We start from the raw sequence: 19,783 nt of genomic DNA on the forward strand, positions 1-19,783 counted from the left end.
GAAGGGAAATTCAGCATCTACGTAATAGTGATATAAATACATTCATGAATAGATACAGTCACATGAATACTGCAGACATATTAATTAACAGGATTTGTATGTTCCTGCTATCAAGCAACACCCATAACATTGTGATAAGTATGTTTCCTTACTTGCAAATTTCATGTTTTGTGTTCAGTATAAATATAAGCAATACTTTTATAACATAAATTACAAATTATATTAAGAGTTAATGATTTTCACCACTTTCTTGCATACAAATAGTACACCCTAAAGTTATCAGGTCTTCAAAGTGCATAAATAGCCATGTTTCACATAAGAAAAGTAAAAATATATTAGTTTAATATTGCTGGGTTTTAATAAATAGATAAAAGTCTGAAAATGTACTGAGGTTGAGGTTCTGGCACAAAAGATAACAACCCACCAAGAGGAGATAAGACATGAGGCCAAAATATTCAGTCATGGAAGAAAAATCTTGTTTATTTCACTGCAACGAAGTTGACATGCTAATGAACTAGTGAACAGCAGTTGGTGGTACTGCCTGGTCAAAACCAGTGTTAACACATCAAAACTCTTGTCTGGTTTACATGGTACAGGGTGTGAAACAGTGCACTGCAACCAGCTAGTATGATTTAAAATGTTTTCTAACACGTCAGTCCTTTTGTTCATTATTAACACCCATTACTGTAATGTGCAAATTTACATGAACACATTAATCTCACCCAGCGAACACTGTAATATGGTGCTGAAGAGAATGCCTTTATTTTCTGTTATTCTTCTTCAGAAAGGGAATTTGTTTAATTCAGCTGTGCTCGCACAGCTGAACTGTAACCCACATATTCAACAGCCTCGTTTTACAAGTAAAGGAGTGCCTCATTTCATTTTCTCTTTATTTTACAAATAATCTGTATGACAAAGTGAGGTCTGGTTCCAAACCAAGCAGTTGTGAGACGAATCACAACCTTATAAAATTTTATTTAAATAAAAATGTGTTTAAATAGAATAAAGCAAAGGTGTCACAAGACTGTATGCCTGATATCCTTCATTAGTCATCCCACACAGCATTGCAAATGTCATTGAATTCAATCACCAGCCTCAAACTGTTTCAACTGACATTTGTGGTTACAATTACTGTTTATTTATCTTTATAATTTGTGTTCATATCCTAACTGTGCATCTTCTAGGTGGTTTGCATTTCAACAATAGCAATATCTCTCACTGAGGGTAGCTACTGTGGAGTCGAGTGCTTCATGAGTTGGCTAAGCAAAAATATGAACAAGATGTCATTCACTGGGTTATGACTTCAGTTGTGGCCTGTATTTATTTGTTCCAGTGGACCTCATAAGACTTTTTCTCTGAGTAACTGGCTTCTGTTGTTCCTGTGCCACATCTGACTTTTTCCTTTACCACCTTCACTACCAGACCACCAGCCAGAGCGATGCCTGCAGCAGCTTTGCCTATCTCAGCCACTGCAGTCAGGATGCGTGTGGCTGCTGTCACAGTGCTCCAGGGGTCTGACACCCTGCCAGCTACTGATGCCACACCTGGCCCTGTTATCGCACACACAGCACCAGGAGACCCAGCAGCCACTGGGACATTCACAGCCATCTCTTGAGCTAAGGCTGCTCCTGCTCCAGCACACTGAGCAGTCCCATTACCTGCAGCTACGCTCCCTACAGTGGCCACTACATGCTGCCCCGCTGCTAAAGCTGAACTACTCTGAGCTACAGAAGCACTGACTACTCCTGCTGATGCAGTTTCAGCTCCGGTGAGGGCTGCTGTGCTGAAAGCTGCTCCCTCCAGAGCTGCACCTAGAGCAGCCCCAGCTCCCATGGTGCCTCCCACACCTGCTGCCACGCCCACAGCAGAGACCCCTATGACGCTAACCTGCCCCAGGGCATCCAGAGCGCCCTCCCCTGGAGTGGCTGCCTCAGCACCAGCAACGGCTCCGACCGAACCACCCAAAACCCCACCTGTTGCTGCCCCCAGAGCCACTGCAGTTTTCCCTGAGGCTGCCGCCACTATGGCCCCCACAGCTTTTCCAACACTTGTACCTCCCACTGCAGACATGCCAGCTAACTGACCTGCAGCAAAACCAACTGAGTTCCCCATCAGAGATGCTCCGGCTGCAGCTGCTAAAGGGGCAGCTGCCCCAAACACCGCCCCTACAGCCATGCCTGTAGCTCCAGCAGCCACCAGGATCTTAACTTTCTTCAGGACCTTAGCAGAGAGCGCAGCCTCCCTCCTCATGCAAATCAAAGATGAACGGAGAGAGTGTTGCTGGCTGATGTCCCTGCTGCAGCCTCTGCGTCTGCCTCTGAACTGGTCCTTGTGTTGTTCAACTCGGTCCCTCAGAAGGCTGAGGGTGTTGCTTCTGCTCTCCTCCCTCCATGTCTCTACCCTAAGTTCGTCTTCATTTCCTCTCTCCAACTCCCTCATCCTGACTCCCTGTGATCCTTGATTCTCTGCTGCATTAGATTCCAAGTCACACTTCCTACGTTTTGCGAATTTAGCCTGTTCTGCCACGCTGCTGCTGTCTCCCCCTTGGTCAGCCCCCTCTGCTTGCCCTCGCTCCATCAACATTCTTTTCTGCTCCTCCCTGATGGCAGCCTCTGCTTCCAAAAACATGGCATTAGTATAAAACCCTTCACTAGTCTGTTTCACCATCTTGTCCACCTTCATTAAGAGTTCTTTAACCTGTGTCAAGTTACTGGGGTCTTTGTTGTTGAATACATGGTACCTGCCCCCACACCTGTCAATCAGAGCCCTAAGCCCAGCAGGTGCAGTCTCCCTCAGGTACTCTTCAATCCCCATTCCCTCCAGGTCATCACCCCGGGTAAAAAGGACCACTGTGTGGTGACGAACAGCGTCCTCTCCAAACATCTTGGTCAACTCGCAGGCAGCCTGGTTCTCGTTGTCTGTAAAACGTCCTATAGGCACTACCAGGAGGAAAGCATGTGGCCCAGGGGCAGAGAGGGACACACATTTGGCAATCTCTGCATGAATCTGCTCCACACTGAGGTGAGTGTCCCCAAAACCTGGCATATCAACCACTGTGACTCTCCTCATCCTCCTCTGTGTGACGGTCTGGTCATCCTCCTCAACGAGATCACTGCAACCAAGCTGGCAAATCTGGGTGACAGAGCTGGCACTGATCTGTGACAGGAACTGCCTTCGGCCCAAGATGGTGTTTCCAGATGCACTCTTTCCAGATCCAGTCTTTCCAATGAAGACCAGCCTGAGTTCCTCACTCCATCTGGTTTCAGACTCATCTCCTTCCTTCTCGGCCTCATCGCCTGGGGAAAACACTGAACCACAGACATGGTCTGTTACTTAGTCAGACTACTGATATTTCATACTGATAGGATCACTACTGTATTTGCTAATATAAACCCCTTGAATCACTCACTTAAAAGCTAGCAATCAAGAATTGTATTCTCTTCATTGGCTGCTGCCAATTGAACAGAATAAGTCTTGTTTTGTGTGACAAGCAGCAGCCTAGAAGAGTCTGGACAGAAACAAAACAGCACAACTGAATAGGTTTAGGTTAGCTGATATTATGTCCAAGTGAGATGAAGTAGCTAGCGTTACCCATCGGCTATTCGGTAATGCAGGTTGTTGGACTTTAGGTTTACGATTTAAATTAAACCACCCTGAAACTAAAGATCAGACATGAAATGCAGAGATGAAGTATTAATCCCAAATGCCTGCTAATGTTAACGTCTATTGACTGCTAGCAGCTAATTCCGCATTAGCAAGCTATCTTTAGCATCTTGCTAATTTGTGACAAAAAGGGGTAAATATCACGAAATGAAGAGATTGACTCACCCACGTTATAAGACATGCCTCTGCCTTACTACAAGAGGTTTCCCCTTCGCCTCAAGCTCCAGTTATAACTTATATTATGTAGCTAAAGTGCAGCTTTGGCTACATATTGAGTTTAGCTCAAACTCTGCTCAGCTCACAACAAAAACATTGGACTTCAGTACAAAGTCTGGTGGCTGTCTGCCCTCTGTTGGCTGAGCTCTTCAACTGGCTGTGGCACTCACTCTCTCTCTCACACACACACACACACACACACACACACACACACACACACACACACACACACACACAGTGGGAATATGAAATTATATTTTTTGTACATATCAGAGTCACTTTATTTCATTAAATTTGATTACAAAATGGCTTGTTCATTCTGCAGCAATGATATTCTTTCTCTGAATATACATATAGTTTTATAACAGTCATAATACTATTTCAAAATTACACCAATCTCAATTCCATAATCCTAAAACCATTAAAATATGTCCAGTTATGACAAAAGAAAAAAAGAATAAAAAATATATTAATACAGAAACAGGCGGAGGGCTTCAAGATGAATGGTCATATGTTGTGTTTCTGGTTGACAGATTTGTCAAACAGCACAAAATAGTTATAAGAAAGGGTCATTAAAGTGAAACAACTACAAAGATTGATGTAAAAAAGAATAATGGTTTCAAAGAGATTGCAAAATATGTAAAAGGAAAATTCACAGGTGATGATAAAATATGTTCAAAAGGACATGAAAGATAAACCAATTATATGAGATATATATATATGTATATGACATACTGTTCTTCGGGCAAACAAGACATAAGATGGGTGCTTAAAAGTTTGAGCAGCAGTAAGATAAATATCTGCCTATCCAAAAACATCCCTCTAGAAATCTCTCTAATAAATCTCAGCTCAAGGGAAAAGAATAATAAAAAATAAAACTGTATTCCATCATCAATTTAAACGTAACCTAACCAGAGACAGGCCAAATTTAATGAGGTGAGGCCACATTTATATCCGGCAACCACACGTATTTGAAGCATATGGGCTTTAGACACATTAAATGTAGACCAGACACAATACAGTAGGGTTTTGCAAAGTTTGAAGCAAATTCATTATAATAAAATTAATTATATTCCAAAGTACAGTTATGTTATCCTCAAGTTATCAAAAATGAATTTCCCTTATCAACTCCTATTCTGGAGATGTGTTTTACCTCTTACACACTGTAATAGCTTCCGATTATAAACCACTGTACGTACAGTAATTCAGGTCTTTGTCAGAAACTGACAAACCTCCATTTCCATTTTACTTTTTTGTGTCGCTTTGAGGGTTCCCTCTCTTGCTTTCAACTGAGCACCTGGCTTTTGTACAAGTGATGACAGCTTTTATTTCCTTCGCTGCCATCGGAGTCTACAAGTCAAGCCACCCCTTGTGGACTGTGCGTGTACTCCTCCTTCTTCTTCTTCTTCATTATCATCATCATCATCATTATCATCTGCTCTCCACAAGCACTGTGGTGCAGCGCTATAGCTCGGTGCGGGAGCGGGAGATGCGAGGCCCTTTCCTGATTTCTTTCCTCTTCTCTTCTTTCCTCCTCCTCTTCTCCTCCTCCCTCAGGATCTTCTGGAACGCCTCAGCAGTGTGAAGCACCTGAAACAGATGAGCAGGGCGAGAGAGACCGACGTTTAATAGAGGCTCTCTGGGAGAGAAGGGACGTGTTTACCAGGAGAGGCATACTATTGGCTGATGTTAAAGGCTGATGGAGAAGTCTATAAGAGAGGCTAAGTATGAACCAACATGTATGCATCTTACTCACATCGTCTCTCTCTGTGCGGTACGGGTTTGTGAAGTCTGGGGTTTTCTCTATTATTCCCAGCTCCTGTGACATCTGAGAGATGAGAGCAAGAGCGACAAATGACAGAGGAAAAGAGGGGCCGCATTAATATTTCTTCAAAACAGACGAGGAATGAAAATGTGACATTTTAGCTTTAGACACTATGAGCTACATGAAATAAAGAGGAGTGGATCAGACACTAAGAGTGGGGCTACTGTGGCACAAGTGAGGGCTGGATGCACGGTTTCAGGGTGCTAACTGCTGCTGCAGAGTCTCAGAATTAATCCGCTATATAATCCTCTTGGCACATTGCTAAGGTCACAGATTAATCCTGCAAGAGTTTAGTTCATTAACCCACACATTAAACAGCAAATACCACTTTATCTGCTTTGCTCTTTTAGGTTTCACCATGGATAAATTTAAATGACAAATAACACATTTTGCAGTAATGACAGAGAGGTGGCTGACAATGGGGATGTATTTTACACTGACATGACTGCAGACTGCACTAAAATCTCTGTATCTACTGTATAACCTGAACTCTGTAAGATGTATGCAGCAGTCACGTTTACACCACTGTGTGCTATATTGCATTGAACTGTAAGAGAGGATAGGATAAATTTAATCATGCATTTATACTGAATTCACCGATTTCACAAGAGTTGTTCAATCCAACAATGACTCACTTAAATTCATTTCCTTCGGCAAACATTTGATGCATTCTTATATCTAACAATTTCCTCAGGATTCACATGTACAGAAAATTAAAAAAAAAAGTAAAGTGAATCATTTTTCAATAAAACCCATGTAAGCCTTACATACATGCATAAGCCTCTTAAAAATACACATTAAAGCAGCTTTATCTAAAACAACACTCAGAACATTTTTTTAAATCCTAATCACAGCGGATATCAGTGGATTGTGACAATAGATGCCATTAGTTATAATATGGACAGGGTAGGTGATTGTCTGGTCTTACAAGTGTGAGGACATGTTGGTGGGCTCCTCCTGTGAAAACCCCTGTCTGGTTACAGAAGTTCAGCCCCCATCGCAGCAGACCGTCCCAATCAGCGTTACGATCATAGTAGTGGTGGACAATACGAGGGAAACGCAACGCCACGTCGCCGAAAAACGCTGTATTCTCCACCACATGGGAATAAGCTGCAGACATTTATAGAGAGACAATAGAGAGGAACAAGTATGCAATTGAGTAACTAGAAGAAGTAAGACAGAGGAGGACAATTTTGATGATTTTGAAGATATTATATTCTAACTTATTATAACAGAAAACGCTGGTAAATAGAGCAAGGGGAGGAGTGCAGCTCAAGCAATGGTTGATTTTGTTCAGGAAACACACAAATAGGTGATGTCAGGCCTTTTTTTTTTTTTCAGGGTTATTCAACCCTGAGAAAAAGATGATGGCACACATAGCATTATTGTTGATGCCTGCTGACAATAAAAGAACATAAGGATGAGAGACAGAAAGACTGACACAAGTGGAGCTTTTGGAAACGGGTAAGAGAGGGCAAGACAAACCAGTCAGAGGTGATGAAGATATAATTGTGTGTTAAAGACACATCAGAGATGCTGCTAAATAAAGTGACTTATGTAATAGAGCAAGAGATTTAGACATCGAAAAAGCCAAACGATGAAATAGTTGAGGTGTGAAAGCGGGTCAGACCTTCTTTGATCTTATCGTCCATTGGGAAAGGGTCATCAGGCTGCATGTTGGCTGCAACCAGGATTTGTCTCGAGTCTTCCAGCACCTAAACAATTAGAAAAAAACATCTCATATAGGTTGAAAATGTATTCCTATCCTATCCTACACACCCCTTTGCAGAGACTGGGGGCAGCAGTGAGTTCCCTATACACGACTTCACACTGCATTCTATCAGCACGAGCAATGAGTGGTCAGAAAACCAGGTTTTTAAGAAAGGAGTGGTTTTGAAGTGGTTCCTAACCGTCGTGTTGCTTTTAAAGTTGTGAACCACTGTGTCATTATGGTTAAAGGCAGCACCCGCTGAGCACAAAAAGACACTGACTGAGATTAGACTCAGTGCAGCGTCTGTGGGGATTGTATATTGAGGAGATGTAAGCAGGAACACTGTTGAGCACTCTCTCTCACACAGTGTGCAGAAATGCTGACAAAGTGTTTCAGCCACTGAGGGTTGACTATGCTAGTTGTCCTTGAGAGGCACGCAGATGCATAGATAACTCTGCTCTGGGAAACTGAGGAATACTGTAAAGCAAAGCACAGAGCTTAGTGTGAGTGAATGGCACTTCAAGCGGCTGAATCAGAATTAACATTCAAATGAATGCGAAGAAACATGCTGATGAATGTAATGATTGGATTTGCCGCTTCTGATTCTCTGTTGTGCTGCAAACCTTCTTATCCTTCAATCTGCTGAGAGTTCTTCGAAATAACTGTTGCTTTACACCAGTGGCCTTGTCAGTGCTTGATTTACGCAGCATATGATGTGAGAGTATACACGCACGCACACACACACACACACACACACTACCTTGAAGAGTCCTTTGAGCATGATGTCTATGATCTTGTACTGCTGATTGATGTCATTCAGTTCTACCAGGTTCTTGAGCGCGTTCAGCTGATCTTTCCTCTTGGTCTCAAACAGCCGCTTGTCTTTTAAGAGATGGTCAGGAAGACACGAGCATTTTGGGAATAACTCACATAAAATGCTCACTCACGCACCCATCTTTTGCATGTGTTCATGACCATGCATAAGATGTTGCATACATTACTTTCTGACACACACAGACACACACACTCACAGCTCTGCACACTGACAGCAGAAGGATACAGATCTCCAGGTTGGAGTCATGTCTCGGCCTGTGCGTGTCGGAGTCTGCCGAGCTGAGGGCGGCAGCAGCGAGTGCCAGGACCACCGCACACACACTCCGCATGGTCAGCAGGGGTCGGCAGAGAGGCACTCTTCTGAACAGAACAGAAATGACAAGCCATGAGGGGTACATCGCTTTAAATTATTGCCACAGAGTTGCGTGGTTTTAATTTGTTTGAGGCTATAGAGGGAATACTGTACATCTCCTCAAAACAGAATCCTCTGACAATAACAATCACGCCGAACATACTCTCTTTTGATAGAGATTTCTCTTTCATCTGAAAACAGTGAGCTTTCACTGAAATAGTTCTCTTATTCATGAGGCCATTTTTCTTTCTTCCAAAGCTGATAGAAAGGCTCTCTCTCTCCTCTGCGATACTTTTGGAATATGTGAAAGATGCTGGAGATAAGTGGTCAATGTGTAACTCTAGAGAGTAGCCAGTATTTGAAAAGGGGTTTTTGTGTTCCTTTTAAGACATATCTGATGTCTGTCACTTGCATAATCCACGGAGGGACTTTTACAGTCTTTGTGCTCTCTCCCTGTCCCCCTGCTCTCTCCATCTATCCTCCACAACATTTTCATCCAGTTGCAACTTCCTTTTCCTCAGAGGCTTTTTATACATTTGAAAGGGAGGGATGAAAGTGAGAGGATAAATACAACAGCTAAAAATAGGGCCTCATCAAATGAAAATTTGATGAAAGCCAAATTTTTAAGAAAACGCTCGGAGAAAACAGTTACTGTAGGGAGGGAGAACACAATGTTGACGAAAAGCTACAAGAAATAATTCACATAATCAACGCATAATTTAGCAAGGGCTCCATCGATGTTACTATCAGAGGGATGCAGAGAGGCACGGGGCTGGGATGGGGGTGCGGGGCATGCAGGGGAGAGTTAGACTGTGAGAGACAAGAGGACAGGAGACAAGTGAGGAGCAGAGGGGCGTTGAAGATGAGATCCTGCGGGAAAAAACAGCTTTCCTGGTGAATATTTCATCAAACTTTGTCAAGACACTGTGATAAAACTGAAAGATGCATAGATAAGAAAGCAAGTGCAACATAGAAGAGGAGTACAAGGCCGTGCAAGAGGATAATGAGCAGCAGGGACTTGATTTTGCACAGACAGAAGTAATCTTTACAAGCCTGGCTGCAGATTCTTGAGTCTGAAGGACTAGGCAGTGCACAAACGTCTCGAGGTATGAATGTTAATTTAGACTGAATGAGCCCCCTTAAAAATCTCCCTCAATTCAGAGGGGAAAAGCATATGCCCTGAGACATAAACTACCCGTCTTCAGAGTGCTGATAACATGCACGAGCAGCGATCACTTCATACTAAATTTCCTCTTGTTTTACAGCAGCTTTGCTTTTGCAGCACATGCAGACAACACCGTGTCTAGCAGATGCTATTCTAAACCTGCCAATAGGACACCAGGAGCTGTACTGAAAAAGAAAGCAGACAAACGCCCTTTTGTTGCAACTACTTTGACTTTAAGTGGTGGTCTCCTATTTTAAAAATAAAACCGAAAGACAACTTTTTACTTAGAGTCAGCAGAAACATGGGTTCCTGAAGACAGCTGAGTGAAGACAATGTTCGATTGAGGCCAATTTGTGCATTCCGAGAACATCTTTTGGGTTGCTTCCCAGCTTTCTGAGAAATGCTGCACTAAATATCCTTAAGTGCTGGTCGAAAGCCTCAATATTTCTAAATAACAGCCAAGGAAAGGGGGCTGTGTCTCTCCCGTTGCAGCAGCTCGCCAGTTTATTTGATGTTCCTATGTGCTTCCAAGCAGTCAGCCATGTAACTCTGACAGATATTTATGAGAAAAAAAGGTTATCGCCACTGGCACAATTTAATGCAGTCAACACATATATCCAGCAGCTGTTAACGTCTCCATGCAGTAGGGCAAAGTACTTTAAGAAGTAGCGCAAGCAGGACATTAAGGGTGGATCAATCATCTCTAATGTGGCATCGGCAGTACAGAAATGAGAGTCTAAATGCATCCATTAGGTGTAAGCGGGCAACCCTAATTACACGGGACGATCATTTTAGAAAATCGAAGTCATGGGAGAATCTGCTGGTAAAGGACTCACGTCTTGAAATCAGATTAAACTTGGCTGTAGCCTGGCCACATGAGAACAGCTGTGACACATTACAATGTCAACCATATACTGGGTTTCTTAGGGAGAAGAGACTTTTGACAGATAAACCGTTATCACCCACCGAGGTGATTTCTGCCTGTGGTCAAAACAGGAACAAGGAGATCATCCTTACTCCCCACACCTCTCTTACTTCAGGTGTGCCACAGCAGATACTGCACACACATCAGCCTGGTGGCCATATTGTAGGAACATTAATGCAAGACATGAGCTTTGAAAGAAATGTGTGAAGAAGTGAATCCCAGACTGGATGGATTTCCCTCCAGCTGACCCACTGATGCTCAGTACCCAAAGTGGGAGGGCCTGAGTCAGATTTGGTCTGTCAGTGAGGTGTGTTTGCCTTGAGGAGGTCTGAAGGCAGAGTACTTCTCGCTGATGCCGTATAAACCCACGTAAATCCCTTGGCCGGAGGAGATTTTCTTCTCTGCCAACAACAATCTCCTGTGGCAGAGAGGCTGAAGTTTGATTTCCTTTGTGGGAGATCCAGGTTCCAGCTTTGTCAGATAAGTAGGCTACCATATCTAATCATACTACAGACCCGTAAAGATAACTCCACTCTGCATCTGAATTCCCTGTGGTGTGAGAACACGCATCCAGTATTCAATGCAAACCTGCAATTTTTGTATTTCTGCTGATCAAGAAAAAAAAAAAAATCTGAAAATAATCAAGCGTGGGTAACAGTCCACCTTCCCACTCTGTGACATTCATTTCATGATGCTAAACCGACCCTGGAGGTGAAAGCGACTCCTGAGAGGATGGAACGAGCAAGATGCTGGATCAGTCAGCTGGATGTGCAGCAGGAGTGGATCCAGATTCCCCTCAGGCTGCTGTGGGAGGTTTGAGGTTCAAGGACTGACACATCATCTCACCCTCTCTCTCTGCTTGCATCTGTGAGGCTCTCCCTCGGTTATCATTCATGCAGAGGCAGCCACGGACATGCGTAATGGTGATGATGATGGCAGTCTGGATAGAGACTGTCATGTGGATCATCAATTACAGATTGCTTAATTGATTGCATGTCCCCTACCTGACCCGTGTTCCGACCAAGCCGCACAACTGTCCACGTGCAATAATAAGCGAATTTATTTAAATGTAAGTCGACAACCACGCGTTTAGATGAGGCTGTGATGTAAGAGCACATCTACTGGTGACATACCACAACTCGATAATAATATATCACAATTATTTATGTAAGCTTTCCTCTAGGGGTGCGCTTTTGGTAATTAACCAAATCGATTCCGCCTGTCATCGTAGCTGTATGCCCCGCCGGATGCATCAGCCAGCGGCCGGCACAGGAGATCCAAAGCGCCGGACACAACAGGCACGAAACTCGCGGATCACTCACCGTGTTGAAGCGAGGAACGGCGGCGCCACACGGCAGCGATTAGCGGACAGCGTTTGCTCCAAAGTAGTGCAGTCTAACCTTTTTTTTTTTTTTTTAATCTCCACACGAGACGTTTGAGGTCAACTCGCCGATGAGGGGGACGGGATGGACGATCTGCCCCGCTAGATCCTCAGGTGACAGCAGCACGGAGGTGGAGGTGTTCATTTACATGCGGCTCTCGCTGCTCCACTCCGTCAGCGCCACGATCGCACCGGCTGGCTCGCCTTGGACGAATGACAGCCAGCGGGCGCTAAACACGGAGGAGGATGTTGTTTCCGCACGGAGGATTTACAGAGAGACACCGCCAGAACGTGGGGCGCGTTCCGTTTCCCCTAGGTGTTCCCCCTGAGATGATAATGTACTGAGATTTTGCCAGCCACATTTCAAAATGTATATTTTCAATGAGCATGTTAGGTGATGACACACACATTATGATGTAATTGATGACGTAATAGAAATCAATTCATTTTTAAAGCTCAGTGAAAAAAGAGGTGTGGGATAAAGATAACTGCAGATGTGACCGGGCCAGTTCCCTCTTAGGGCCATCTTTTATTTTAACATGTCGCATGAGTCACAGTGATCTTTACCTTATTATGTCAAATGTGCCGTTTTCACTTTTGCTTGCCGCCCCTGGGACCCACGGGATTCCCCCCCCAAAAAAGCAACCTTTTAATTTAACGGCTTTAATTTGCTTGAAATAACCTCTGTTACAGAACGGAAACCCTCACCACTTGTATCACTCCACAGTTGAAAACTTCAACACATCAACACGAAAATGTCTAAGTGAGTTTAAAGGTCAGATTGAGTCCTTCAGGTGGAAACACCCTGGTGCTGCTTTAAGGGCAGAACGGAAAAACACACCAGGTGGATTGAAATTACAGAAATGTGAACAATATATGAAGAATGAAACAAACTGACAGAGCGATTGTGTAATAACATCAGCCATGATAATGTCAGTTTGTGGGATCATCAGCCAGCTTGCAGTGTGAAATCAGACATACAAATGGAAACGTCTCCAACACGCCTGCAGACAGTAGTTAAGGAGCAATGAAGGTGGGTGTTTATATTTGAAAGAGAACAATCTTAATAAAAACTGTAATTAGCTTTCACTTGAATGCATGTATTGTGTTTTCTGAACCTAAGTGAATAAAATATTTTTATATTTTTTTATATCAAACTACTTCATCACAGTTGAAAGTGTTCCATTTGTTAATGGGTCTGTTTGTTTACTATCAATGTGATATGGAAATATGGCTGATATGCAACAGTAGCCAATAAAGCTAGTATCAAACTGAACAGACGTAGACTGAGTATATGAGAGTGTGTGGGTGGGTGAAAGAAAGAAGAATGAGTGCACGTGTGTGTGTGTGTGACAGACAATCAACACGACAGATGTACCGAGCCTTTAAGCACTGCCTCTGACTGAAATGCAGTAACGACTCTGTTTTGTCCAACACACTTTCAAAGAGATTAAGTGAAAAGCACAACACAGACATTCAATAAATCGCCACAGAAAATCGATGAAGAAGCTCTGCAGACGTTTGAAGTACAGTATTGGGTATTTTTCATGGTGTGCTGAGAGTCTGTGTGCATGTGTGTGTGTGTTGGAGCTCTTACAAAACTTGTCTGATACCTGCAGAGGCATGTTTGAGGTTTTTGCAGGGTGTGAGCTGCAGTTCATGTCTGGGTGAGAGTGCATATGCTTGCGTAATATATACACTAAGTCCGCCTGTGTGTGTTTTGTGCAGTTCAGAGGTGTTTATGAGTGTGCTTCACTTCAGGTGAGGGATACACAATGTTGCCAGGCAGACTGGGGCTGCAGCTCTCGGCTGGCGTCTGTAGACTGAGGGACTCCATCATACTCCTCACTCTCCGCCTGTGCTCCTCTGTGGGCGGTGGCTGCAGGACACTGCTCTCAATCTGAATGAACAGAAGAGGACAAGACAATTGTATTTTGTCAAAAGGAGAGACAGAGCACGAGAGAGAAGCAGCATAATGTGGGAGTAACGAGAACATCAGGGAAAATGAAGAAATGAAGAGAAAGCGGAAGGAGAAGCACCGGATATAATGCCAATATTGAGCCTAAAGGTTAATTGGCTGTGAAGAGGGAGATGGGGAAAAAAGTAAAATGTTTAAATCAGAGAAAAGAAACTGATTGACACTCTCTCTCTCTCTCTCACACACACACACACAGTCAGAAACAAAATATCCAGGAAAGCTGACAAAATGCAAATTCTTGTTATAGCATACAAGAGGAGCAGACAGCCTCTCTCTCTCTTTCACACACACACACACACACACACACACCTGGGGTTTGGAGAGTGCTAAATGAGTAAGCAAGACAGAAACCTCTTCTACCCAAAAAGCAGCTATACTGTAAGTAAAACAGTAAACTTCAGGAAAAAAAAAGAATGGTGAACACTCGCCATAAACAGCAGCAAGAAAATCAACATCTTTTACACAATATTCACTATCAAGAGAAAACTTTTACTAGAGTTAAGGGGTCACAGTGCATTTCCAGTGGCTATGAGCAGTCCAGACAGCGATGCAGACTTTGAAAACACGCTTGTTCATGAGGAAGCACCAAGTACCAACACAGAGCTGCCACTGATCAGCTCCCCTGTTACTTAAGCACCAAGATCCTTCATACTGTCACCAAATTATCATTATCGTCTTCGTGATCGCCATCATCATCATTCTCGGCGCCAGTGGAGTTGGAAACAAAGTTCAAGGCTGCAGGGATGAAAGACGTCTTGTAACTTTTTGTCTGGACTGCTTTGGGTTGTAAGTTAGAGAGCACAGGTAGGGCTTAGAATTGATGTTGAAGACAGAGGGTTCAGACAGAATGGATAATGTCTACTTCAATACTTAGTGAAGATCTGACAGAGTATTCAGCTCAGCATACTACTCTGACAAGAGCAATTTTTGGTTTGAAACCTACATGGCTGCAGAATCTGGAACTTCAGTTCTCTAGAACTCCAGAGTTCCAGAGAACTTCATACACAAGAAGTGAGTGTTGTACTCAAACTTAAAGCTTTTTCATTTGGCAACAACTCCTATTAACTGGGGAGAGAAGAGTAAAAAAAACGTGCTCCTACACGGTTCAGTAATTGAAAAGAGCCAAAGGGGAACCAGAGGTGAATGAAGTGGAGTTATTGGGGTGAGAACAATTTGAAGAGCAAAAAGAAATGGAGAGAAAAGGTAAGGAAGTAGGGGAGAAACAAAAAAGTCCAGCAAGTGAAAGACTATGGCTGCGTACGCAAGAATGAAAGCATATGCAAGCAAGTGTGCAAGCATTTAAAATTTAGGAAAAGGGACTCTCCCGAAGACCAACTCTGATCTGACAAACTAACTTAGTATGCAGCACAAACTGCAGCTTCACCCCTGCAAACCCTTCACACTAACCACTGGATCATAGACATGCACATACAGTCAGAGACAGGAAGACAAGCACAGGAAAATGTATCAACAGACTTTCTGGAAACAGACATGGACTAAAGCTGCAAAAGCAAATGATGCACGTATGCCCACAGTATGCGACACAAACACACAGCTGATGTCAGGACTCATCGGGAAGAAAGCAAGACAGCGATATGATATCATATCAAATGCACAATTCCTTGCGAACTGAAATTTCACTTTACTCCGCAGGCAGATCAACAAAATGTATGAAAATTGTGAAGTTCACTGAGCGTGGATGTGTGTGTGTGTGTGTGTGTGTGTGTGTGTGTGTGTGTGTGACAGATCGAAGCGGAGGAGATGATGGGAGAAAACTCATACTGTCTTGAGACTGTTAAGAGAAGTGTGTCTGTCACATTGCCTCCCTCTCGATGTCTCCAGAAACACAAATACATACACAGTACGCAGGCGTGCACACACACACACACACACACACACACACACACACACACACTGACACAAGCAAACAGACACATGCGTTCACAGTTCATGATTCCCTGGCACACACTGGGAGCTGCAGTGTGTGCCATCATTCTGTCACTCCTCTGATACTGAGCTACTTTCAGAGAACTGAATGATCTCTGGTCCTCTATATGATGCCAAATCTGAGCTGAGCGATCTGATGTGGCTGCTATTCCTTCTGTGTTTTATAAATGTCTTGAAGAAAACCCAGATGGACTCTATGCAATTGCTGCAACGATGAGAAGAGTAATGTCAAGGACATCATGTTCATCATGTTCAAACGTGTTGAAACAAGATTTTCACAGAGATACATGCATTTGAAGCCAGTTCAAACAATATCATATTTCTTCTAGGGATAATCTGTGTGGTTTGATAATTGAAGTGTTTAACAGCCACTCAGTGCTGTGATCAACTGAGCAATAATCAGTTAGGCAGTTATTCTGCTCAATTTACCTTCAGGATTTGTGGAACAAAATTATGAATTTGTTTTTATTACATCTCACACCTTTTCTGTCTGCACTTTTGGTGAGTCCAGGTGGAATAATACCATTAGCCCTGCCTCAGGTATTTTGCCACATTATTTGAGTGCTACTAAACTTAACTGCACAATATTCTTTTCCAAATACACCCCTGAGAAGGTGCAAACCCAGAGGTCTCTATTTTCACAGCAGTTGAAACACTAGCCCAAGTGTCACTAGCACATGACGGCATTTCTCTGATCTCAAAATGCAATTGGCCCGATCTTTCGGTATGCTTGTGCCCAGTGTTGGAGAGGAGAGGCCCAGGAACAAGGACCCTAGTTTCAATGTCACTTTTTGATAATTTAGTGTTTCCATAAGATAAAAATAAGATCAAAGTTAATCTCTGATGGCTATACACAGCAACTACAGAACAGTGCAGAATAAAAATTATTTAAATTTAAAAATTATTTATTCACTAACCAGTACTGACCTTTAGACGGAAATCATAATTTTTACATCTGTGCCTCATAGGGTTTTCATCCAACAGCAGTGAAAGGCTAAATAGAGTACAGAGACTGGATGCACATCATTTGTATTTGAGGGAGGACACTGTGTGCAGTCATCTTCAAACAAATGGCCAGCAGCAACAAATTGTCTACTGAAAGCTGAACAGATATCTTTCTGACTTCAAACTTTCCAGTTAGCTTTCCAGAGGTAAATAGGCGGTGACTTTATTCTAATAATTTGACTGGCTTCCAGAATGTAGACAGTAAGTCGAAATAGTATCCTGACTTGGCAGCTCTGACTGCAGTTATGCTTTTATTCTTTGAATGCTAACCAGCCAGTTAGGTCCCAAGTGTGTCTTGGTTGTTACCCAACTTGTATTCTCCACCTTAAAATGCGAAGCCAGGAGCTACTAGGAGTTGTGATTTCTTCAGTTTTGTATTTATAATGCAAAATAGTGAAAACATAAAAGAATCCCTTCTGCCTTACATGCAATTGTTGGATGCAACCGAGGTCCGTGAATCCAAAACAGAGTGCAGTAATTGGTTGAGACACAATTGAAATATGTGTCTGTGTTACTGGGGCTGTAAATGAGGATTTTATATTCAGTGTCTAGTTTCTGTGACCAACACAGATGAGCAGTCATTATTGCCGACATGCTGGGGTCACTGAGTTAATGGCAATGACAAGCCCTTCTGGATAGCAGTAACTCTTTGCTTTGTGTTGATTAGGGTGCCTGACCATTAATGATACCATTACAAGAATGGGAGTGTGGTGTGGAGTGGGCAAAGCACAAGGTGGCTTTTGTGAGTCCTGTCTCAGGCCTAAGAGGCAAGATATGTATTGCATGTATTTATAGAGGTAAAGGCTCCAGACAACAGACCACAAGTCCCAGACAACAGCCATAGAGCAGGCCGGGAGCCACACCTGAGCTACATCACCTCTCAGATCTACAGTGGGGCAAAAAAGTACTTAGTCAGCCACCAATTGTGCAAGTTCTCCCACTTAAAAAGATGAGAGAGGCCTGTAATTTTCATCATAGGCACACTTCAACTATGAGAGACAGAATGGGGGGAAAGAATCCAGGAAATCACATTGTAGGATTTTTAATGAATTAATTGGTAAATTCCTCGGTAAAATAAGTATTTGGTCACCTACAAACAAGCAAGATTTCTGGCTCTCACAGACCTGTAACTTCTTCTTTAAGATGCTCCTCTGTCCTCCACTCGTTACCTGTATTAACGACACCTGTTTGAACTCGTTATCAGTATAAAAGACACCTGTCCACAACCTCAAACAGTCACACTCCAAACTTCACTATGGCCAAGACCAAAGAGCTGTCAAAGGACACCAGAAACAAAATTGTAGACCTGCACCAGGCTGGGAAGACTGAATCTGCAATAGGTAAGCAGCTTGGTGTGAAGAAATCAACTGTGGGAGCAATTATTAGAAAATGGAAGACATACAAGACCACTGATAATCTCCCTCGATCTGGGGCTCCACGCAAGATCTCACCCCGTGGGGTCAAAATGATCACAAGAACGGTGAGCAAAAATCCCAGAACCACACGGGGGGACCTAGTGAATGACCTGCAGAGAGCTGGGACCAAAGTAACAAAGGCTACCATCAGTAACACACTACGCCGCCAGGGACTCAAATCCTGCAGTGCCAGACGTGTCCCCCTGCTTAAGCCAGTACACGTCCAGGCCCGTCTGAAGTTTGCTAGAGAGCATTTGGATGATCCAGAAGAGGATTGGGAGAATGTCATATGGTCGGATGAAACCAAAATAGGACTTTTTGGTAAAAACTCAACTTGTTGTGTTTGGAGGAGAAAGAATGCTGAGTTGCATCCAAAGAACACCATACCTACTGTGAAGCATGGGGGTGGAAACATCATGCTTTGGGGCTGTTTTTCTGCAAAGGGACCAGGACGACTGATCCGTGTAAAGGAAAGAATGAATGGGGCCATGTATCGTGAGATTTTGAGTGAAAACCTCCTTCCATCAGCAAGGGCATTGAAGATGAAACGTGGCTGGGTCTTTCAGCATGACAGTGATCCCAAACACACCGCCCGGGCAACGAAGGAGTGGCTTCGTAAGAAGCATTTCAAGGTCCTGGAGTGGCCTAGCCAGTCTCCAGATCTCAACCCCATAGAAAATCTTTGGAGGGAGTTGAAAGTCCGTGTTGCCCGGCGACAGCCCCAAAACATCACTGCTCTAGAGGAGATCTGCATGGAGGAATGGGCCAAAATACCAGCAACAGTGTGTAAAAACCTTGTGAAGACTTACAGAAAACGTTTGACCTCTGTCATTGCCAACAAAGGGTATATGACAAAGTATTGAGATGAACTTTTGTTATTGACCAAATACTTATTTTCCACCATAATTTGCAAATAAATTCTTAAAAAATCAGACAATGTGATTTTCTGGATTTTTTTTTTCTCATTTTGTCTCTCATAGTTGAAGTGTACCTATGATGAAAATTACAGGCCTCTCATCTTTTTAAGTGGGAGAACTTGCACAATTGGTGGCTGACTAAATACTTTTTTGCCCCACTGTAATTGGTGACCTCTGACCTTACCCTTTGCATTAGTCTTTGCAATTGCAGTGTTAAACTACACCTCTCAGTCAACCATTTGTATGATTAAGTCCCTCACTGTTGGTGTAAATGTCAGCATTTTGCTACTACAGTGCTTCTGTCCTGCTATTTTAATTGTATAGACAAACCAGGTCTTCCCCATGCTGTCTCTGTATTTTGCTTCCAGTGGTGTACTTTCCAGGAAATAAATAAAAATTTCAGAGTAATATAAATACTGCGTAATCCTGATTGATACTGAACTTTATAT

General features: G+C 43.1%; 3 protein-coding genes across 3 annotated transcripts in view; all 3 read right to left on the bottom strand.

The window, feature by feature from the left end:
* Positions 1–459: 459 nt before the first annotated feature.
* Positions 460–3,968, bottom strand: LOC139217180 (uncharacterized). The gene is made up of 2 exons (XM_070848478.1): positions 3,829–3,968; positions 460–3,308 (listed from the first exon to the last, which is right to left on the bottom strand). Exons 1-2 carry the CDS (start codon positions 3,842–3,844, stop codon positions 1,321–1,323), a joined length of 2,004 nt encoding a protein of 667 aa, XP_070704579.1. The 5' UTR covers positions 3,845–3,968; the 3' UTR covers positions 460–1,320.
* Positions 3,969–5,122: 1,154 nt separating this feature from the next.
* Positions 5,123–12,265, bottom strand: ccdc134 (coiled-coil domain containing 134). Its single transcript, XM_070848067.1, has 7 exons — positions 12,014–12,265; positions 8,476–8,609; positions 8,176–8,297; positions 7,335–7,419; positions 6,633–6,814; positions 5,636–5,707; positions 5,123–5,469 (listed from the first exon to the last, which is right to left on the bottom strand). Exons 2-7 carry the CDS (start codon positions 8,576–8,578, stop codon positions 5,344–5,346), a joined length of 690 nt encoding a protein of 229 aa, XP_070704168.1. The 5' UTR covers positions 8,579–8,609; positions 12,014–12,265; the 3' UTR covers positions 5,123–5,343.
* A 588-nt stretch (positions 12,266–12,853) lies between these two features.
* The window catches only part of LOC139217288 (meiosis inhibitor protein 1), a 49,263-nt gene continuing 42,333 nt past the window's right edge, over positions 12,854–19,783 (bottom strand). The window contains 2 exon segments of the mRNA XM_070848611.1: positions 12,854–13,076; positions 13,845–13,972. Of these exon segments, the coding sequence (XP_070704712.1) occupies positions 13,022–13,076; positions 13,845–13,972 (183 nt within the window). The 3' untranslated portion in view covers positions 12,854–13,021.

The sequence above is a fragment of the Pempheris klunzingeri genome, chromosome 17, assembly GCF_042242105.1.
Source record: "Pempheris klunzingeri isolate RE-2024b chromosome 17, fPemKlu1.hap1, whole genome shotgun sequence".
In the NCBI taxonomy this organism is placed as follows: Eukaryota; Metazoa; Chordata; class Actinopteri; order Acropomatiformes; family Pempheridae; genus Pempheris; species Pempheris klunzingeri.

Coding starts and splice junctions, on each gene's coding strand:
- ccdc134 (XM_070848067.1), bottom strand. CDS start 8,578: ATGCGGAGTGTGTGTGCGGTGGTCCTGGCACTCGCTGCTGCCGCCCTC. Junction 8,298..8,475: donor TGACTCCAACCTGGAGATCT/GTATCCTTCTGC, acceptor ATCTCTTAAAAG/ACAAGCGGCTGTTTGAGACC. Junction 6,815..7,334: donor GGACGATAAGATCAAAGAAG/GTCTGACCCGCT, acceptor AAATGTCTGCAG/CTTATTCCCATGTGGTGGAG.